Source organism: Amblyomma americanum, chromosome 2, assembly GCF_052857255.1.
Source record: "Amblyomma americanum isolate KBUSLIRL-KWMA chromosome 2, ASM5285725v1, whole genome shotgun sequence".
In the NCBI taxonomy this organism is placed as follows: Eukaryota; Metazoa; Arthropoda; class Arachnida; order Ixodida; family Ixodidae; genus Amblyomma; species Amblyomma americanum.
The window spans coordinates 76,532,591-76,539,000 of record NC_135498.1 but is presented as its reverse complement, the minus strand read 5'-3'; the positions used below and the strand labels follow the sequence as shown (position 1 = coordinate 76,539,000).

Sequence of the window (6,410 nt, the reverse complement as noted above, 5' to 3'; positions counted from 1 at the left end):
CAGAGCGCGCACAGCGGAAGCAGCGGCACGCAGGGCACCGCGTTGCGGCCCGCCGTCGGAGCGCCGTGCCGCGGTTGCCGCAACGCCACCAGGGCGAGCGCGAGCACGGCTGCCAACGCGGCCGTGGCCAGGGCCTCGAGCCACCAGCGCGCGGCGCCGGCGCCCACGACGCGCGGGGCGTGCACCGTGAGCACCCCCATGAGGAACATGAGCGCCACCATCGCGCACACCAGCACCGCGGTCCGCTGCGCCGAGCAGCGAGAAGGCACGCCCGCCACGCCGCACGGGGAGAGCGAGGAGGACACTTTGGAGCCGCCCGACAGCGAGTGCACGTATCCCTGGTTGACCAGCTCCACGGACCACGTCCGCCTCTGGAAGGAGCCGTAGCCGCCGCCGTTGCCCACCGCCGAGGAACGCACGAGCGAGGGGTCGCCACCGTCGTCGCCCCACCCCATGCCTCGGGTCAGGGTCGCGCTAGAGTCCCTGCTCAGGTCGCCCAGTTCCAGGGGCAAGTGGTCGATGAGACCGTAGCGCAGCGCCAGCACGGACGCCGCCGTGGCGAGCAGTGAGACGACTGTGCCCAGTCCAAGGATGCCCATGAGGGTGTCCGGGTGCACGAACATGGCGGCCAGGGAGACGAGGAAGCCGCCTGTGACTGCAGCCCTCCTGGTGCCGTCCGTGAGGCCGCAGAGGAGGCCGTCGGCGGAGAGAGAGGCGAGCAGCACGGCCAGGCCTCGCAGAGATGCGGCCGCGGCCGAGGCGAGACCGCACAGCGAGCCGAAGCCCAGCACCCAGAGCAGCCCCGGAAGGCCCCGGATGAAGGGCGCCTGGAGCAGCGGCGCCGAGCCGCCCAGGGTCGAGTGCGGCGCGAGCAGCGTGACCGCAACCGAGCTGGTGAAGCAGCCCAGCAGGCTGATCAGGAAGACCAGGCTGACGGCAGAGGGCACCACGCGGAAACGGTGCGCCGTCTCGGTGGCAGTCTGAGCCACCAGGTCGTAGCCCACGAAGGCGAACGTGCAGGTCGCCGCACCGTTGAAGACCTGCGATGAGATGGGGGGGTGAGAACCAGTCGCGATGGTGGCGTCAGTTCGACGAGTGGTGAGGTTGGTTACGGTTCTTGTTATAAGGGATAGGCATCAGTGCACCAGAATTACCTCAGTATTCTAATTACGATCATATGCGTAAATGCGCCCAACATGCACGAGAGATTAGTCGCTGACGCAAAGGAAGAGGGAATACTTCGGAGGGCTGATAATGAAAAGAATAAAATCAGATGCACTTTATTGGCCAGGCACATGAACGCCACAGGTGCCACACATGTGGCGCTGACGTGTAACAAATGCATAAGGGTCCTAGACTTGGCTGCATAAATTAGGGAAAGGTTGAGGCCCAAATAGCGAAAGAAAAACGGCCTGGCCTGCAGGCTGGCTTCTGAGACGGATTCCGTGGTGGAACAAATTACGCGCGTACAACTAGAGAACAACTCACAATGGTTATTAAAGCTTCTCTAAATTTTGCTCCAGGAGAGAACCGCCCTCAGCTAAACTCATCATATTTGAGCATGTCTTTCGAAGAATTTCCTTATTTCGGTTTCTAATTTACGTGACAGCACCTCGAAATACAGTTGCTTGTTTTGCGGAAGCTCCATTGATAGAGTCCTCAACATTTAAACAGTTCAAGGAACAAAACACCATTAGTGAACTCACTGCATGCAATTAGGACATAGTCGGCCTACCAAGGAATTTCCAATAGCGTAAAGCGTAGCTGACAAAGGCGCGTGTATAAAGGATTCCGTTACTAATGGTGAGGTGAAACACGGTGCCAGAACACAAACTCTAGATTCCCTCAGGCTGTAGTTTCTAACTTGAGAAGGCGGACAGGAGGAGAGGGAAGAAAAATACAACGAAAGCAATGAACGAAGGAAAAAAGAGTGAAACTCGAGCCTTTTCTTATCGCCACGTGGCCACAAGGATGATCCTTGCAAAACCGCGGCGGTCAGAACCTCGAGACGTGTATCCCCTCTGGGCGCGCAAAAGGCCCGAGCAGAGCGTCTGTTTTCGACGTCCGCATTCAAACACGAGAACACGTTTTCATTATCATTTTTTCCTTAAACTAAAACGTACGCCACATGAAAACGGCCGCTTCGTTCGGTCTACACAGTGCACCGCGGTGCTCGCACGGCCGTGTAGGATTTCTCCGTCATGCATACAGGGCCTGCCCGACCGGATAAATGAAACAGTGTATGCGCGCTCGACACAGCCCTGTCATCGCGACGGTGAACGAGCGAGCCGGTGGGTGGAAGAACGCACCCCGCCGAAGATGGCATGCTGCCGGCCGAAGATAGCGAACGGCTTTAGGGCGCGGCCGCGCGCTGAGGCTTCAGCCTTTGAAGCCCGAGCTCTTCTGCATTGTCTCGCTTATCGCGTAGCGCCAAGCGACATGCCCGTAGGGAGAACGGCTTCGGGGCCGGCGCTCGGAAAGAGAGCCGCCACCGTCGCGAGCTTTCGTCTCGTGTTTGAAGAGAGAACCGAAGAGGTGGATATGGTAGAGAAAGACACCGTATAACCACATGAAGCCGAAACCACGTCGCTGCCCGAACGCGCATAGGTCCTATTCTTCAGCTTCTTAGGCAGCCTTCTTTCCCTCACTCCTTCCCTAATCTCTTTCTTTCTTTGCGTGTATAGGTATGTATGTAGAGCAAGACGACTGCTTCGCACGGGTGTGCGCGTGAGCGCGTAATCTGTTGGCTGTGTGTTCTTTTGTACATGTACTTTGCAGGTTCGTCTCGGCGGGGACATCATTCGAGCGAGGTTTGCGCAGTGTAATTTGTTTCCTACTGGTCTCCGCATTGAATGTAGCCGCTCTTTGCGGATTTGAGCCACGTGGGGGCGTTGATTAGTCGCTGGGCGGGGGGGGGGGTGATATTGAGTAGAGGAGGATGTTCTGAGATGTCGGCCGACGACATCGTGTAGCGGAGTTGGTACCAAGGACAGTGTCCGCGCCGTGTGTGTTGCCGTAGGCTCATGGCTGGATGTTTGCGAACGGTTGCTTTTCCCTGTCGGATTCGTGGAAAGCCCGCTCTATTTGCTTTTCGCGACACTTATATACATTTCGGCGAATTCAGTAAGCCGTTTTCCAAGAACTTGGATAGTTGTCTTGATTGCAAATGTTGTGGAAAGGCTCAAGTATTCATAAGGAGCCGTAGGTGTTATTTGAAGAATGATTGGATTAATGAAATATTGAACAACTGCGTCTATGTACTCCTGAGCCTTATTTACACTACCACATGGGCGATATCAATATTCAAGACATAAATCATATAGTAATGAAATATTATGGAGGAAAGTAGGCAATCATTTAATAAGCAGTTCAGCTCATTACGGGCACAGCAGCAGGCTGGCTTATCGGGCTCAAACATACGCGGTGGCTTACGCTCAATAGCACAGACGCTCCTTCAGGGCCTTCCCCTTTTTAGCGCGTACTAAACATATATACTTGGGTTATCGAGCCCAAACAACGTGCTACACCTATTCCACTCTTCTTCCTAATACCTTGATGTTATGGGTTATTAAAGCGTCTCTCCGTGGCCTGGAGTGTAAGCACCCGTCTTGCGTTGCCCAGCCGAGGAGGAAGGAGGAAAAATATTCATTCAGAGCATAAAAACTGGGTGGGTTCTGTACGAGATCCCATTGGTCGCCATCATAATCCGGCCCCTCTCAACCAGCGACTTCTGGTCGAGGGGGCTGTGGCTATGAAGGGTTGCCTCCCAGCGCTCATAAGTCGGATCGGGATTGCTGTCCAAGTCTGGGTTTTCTTGACATTCCCAAACCGCGTGAAAGAGTGTGCCAACTGCTCCACAGAAGGTGCAGGACGAATCGTAGGTGTCTGGGTACCATTTACTCATTAGGTAAGGATCGGGCGGAGTATTGGTTTGTAGTCGCCTGATTATGTGCTCTTCATATTTACTTAGGGTTTTGTGCGGAAGAGGATAGTTCCTTCTTGTGATCTTATAGTACTCCGTAATTTCTGCGCAGCTTAGTAAGGGTGAGGGGTTGTCATCTCTGTCAGAGAGAGGCTGCGTGCCAGATGCTCGGAGGAGGAGAGCTCGAGCAGCTGTGTTGGCCGCCTCATTGCCCGTCGTTGAGAGGTGCCCTGGCGTACAGAAGATCTGGATGTTGGAAGGATTAGACCTTTCCAAAATTTCCCAACACGGAGCGCCAACGCGGCCTCTGGGGTAATTGCGTACCGCTGCTTGTGAGTCGGACATAACCGTTGCCTCGCTGTTCTTTGATATCGCTAGTGCGATAGCTGCTTCTTCAGCCGATGTGGTATCCACCGCTTGGATAAGGCTGCTTGCAATGATATCCCCCCGGGGTGAAACTGCTGCAATTGCCGCTACTCCGTTAACGGGTCCAGCCGCATCGACATAGATCGTGTCCTTGTTTCCATCCCAGCGCTTAGAGAGGTGTCTAGCTCTGGCTAGTCTCCGTCCTCTGTTGTATTCCTCATCCGTGCGTTTTGGTATTGGCCCAGCCGATTGGTTGCGCGCAGTCTACGCTTAGCCTTTTACTTGTCAATGTTTCAAAACTGGAGCATATGAAAATCAATTTGTTTTCCTTCAACATACGCCCCTCTTCAAAATTTTTGTTTTCACGTGATGATGATTGTGCAAGACATCGAAACTATAATATTTAATATCGATTAATTTAAATACCTCAGATTACTGCTTCCAAACTGGCATATTTTGGGCCTTGCCGCAGCCAAGTCTCTGTGGGGCACTTTCGCAGGAAAAAGAGAAGTGGAAACGAACAAAACAGGATAAAAGTAATGAGAAACAATTGAGGATTTCTTGAAAAAAGTAAAGAGTTACAGCTTGCGTATCTTAGCACTGGCTGGGTTTAATGAACTTTTTTCTTTTTAACACTGGCTTTTGGAAATAGCAAAATTCAATTAGAGACTAAACTCCTATTTCAGAGCCTCCCGCGTTACGTAAGCCTGCTGGCGTAAACGCTGTACTACCAATCTGTCTATGAGACGTGTGGGCACAAATTTGCGTATATTACTGCGCAGAGCGTTCTTGGGCATCGCAAGAGCTGCCTACGTATACGTTGGACGCGCGCTGCAGATCAGCAGTGTTTGGACCTGCCGCACGTTTTCGGGTTCTGACCTCCTGGCTATGTAAGGCGCCTGCGAGGCATGTCATGCAAGACACAAGAGGCTGGGTGCATGTAGGCACGCCCCCCCCCCCCCCCCCCCCCAATCGCGCATTCTACCTGAAGGGGACGGAGGCAGCGCGAGACCTGCGCAGAGGGATGTCACGTGATCATGAAGGCATTCGAGGCAACTGTTAGATTGTCTTCAGCTAGCAAGAAGAAGAAATTGGCACTGAATATGTCATAAAGTCTCGTTACACGATTAGCATTCTGTATATGGGAAATGCAGATGTTCCAAAGATGGAACACCGAGAAAAGATAAGCTTAGTCATTGTAAATGCGGCTACCTTTTCTCACAGTTACTTTAAGAAAGCTATAATGCGAATTGTCAAGATACATTTTCGTCTTTTGAAACCTTTTTTCTCAGCGCGGCGTTTAAAAGACGTTAACCAAAGTAGGCTATGCTTGGGCGTTGCGCTGGCAAGAATGTCTGCGTCTCATCCACTCGCACTTTGAGGTGGACACTTAATACGTCCTGGTATAATTAAGGCATTTAATGCGTCAGAAGCGCATGATGGCCCACCTTCGATGTACTTCCATACTACAGAAGTGTTACGCAGAGGCCAGGAGCAACGACAGCCACACTATTATGTTTCACAGGCTCAAATACGGGGCTCCGCAGTAGAATTCCGAAAGGCCGCTTTTTCGCCTGTTTCGGTCTAGAGAGCATCGGGTACAGGTGCCAGGCATAAAATGTTTCATTTCAGGCAGAAAAATCCCAGCTTCGAGTCCGTATCAGTCGGAATGGCGTCGCCCCCCCCCCCCCCCCCCCCCCCCCCAACCGAACAACTGTCGTTACTGCCCTAAACGGACGCACTGACATGTACCTAAAGCTTCGTGCTCCCGGCTTATTCTTCTCCTGCGCAGTGAAGACCCTGTGGCAACCAGGCGGCGTTCATTCCCAGCCGTTTGCGGTCGTAATCGCGGAGCTGCACGACAACGCCTTTCGTGCAAGCAACCGCATCTTTCTTTGTCCCGGGGGATATGCGGTTGTCTGCCGCGTTGCGGATCGGAACCGTGGGGTAACTTCTCCGTGTATTGACGCTCCGAGAGCCCAGTCCGGGACGGATACTACAAGCACCCTTTGTTACGCAACCTGCGCTAGCCGTGGAGCTGCATCGCACGGTGCGAGTAATAAATATGAAGGCTCGCCGCGGAATTTGCGGCAGTATAGTGCTACGCAAGCATGGAAGGGCA

The 6,410-nt window shown here is 53.4% G+C and overlaps 1 protein-coding gene across 1 annotated transcript in view; it reads right to left on the bottom strand.

The window, feature by feature from the left end:
- Positions 1-6,410, bottom strand: part of LOC144121447 (high affinity cationic amino acid transporter 1-like) — a 337,746-nt gene that overhangs the window by 54,840 nt on the left and 276,496 nt on the right. The window contains exon 6 of the mRNA XM_077654651.1: positions 1-1,040. This exon is cut by the window's left edge and continues 71 nt beyond it. Within this exon, the coding sequence (XP_077510777.1) occupies positions 1-1,040 (1,040 nt within the window). The remainder of the gene's footprint in view (positions 1,041-6,410) is intronic.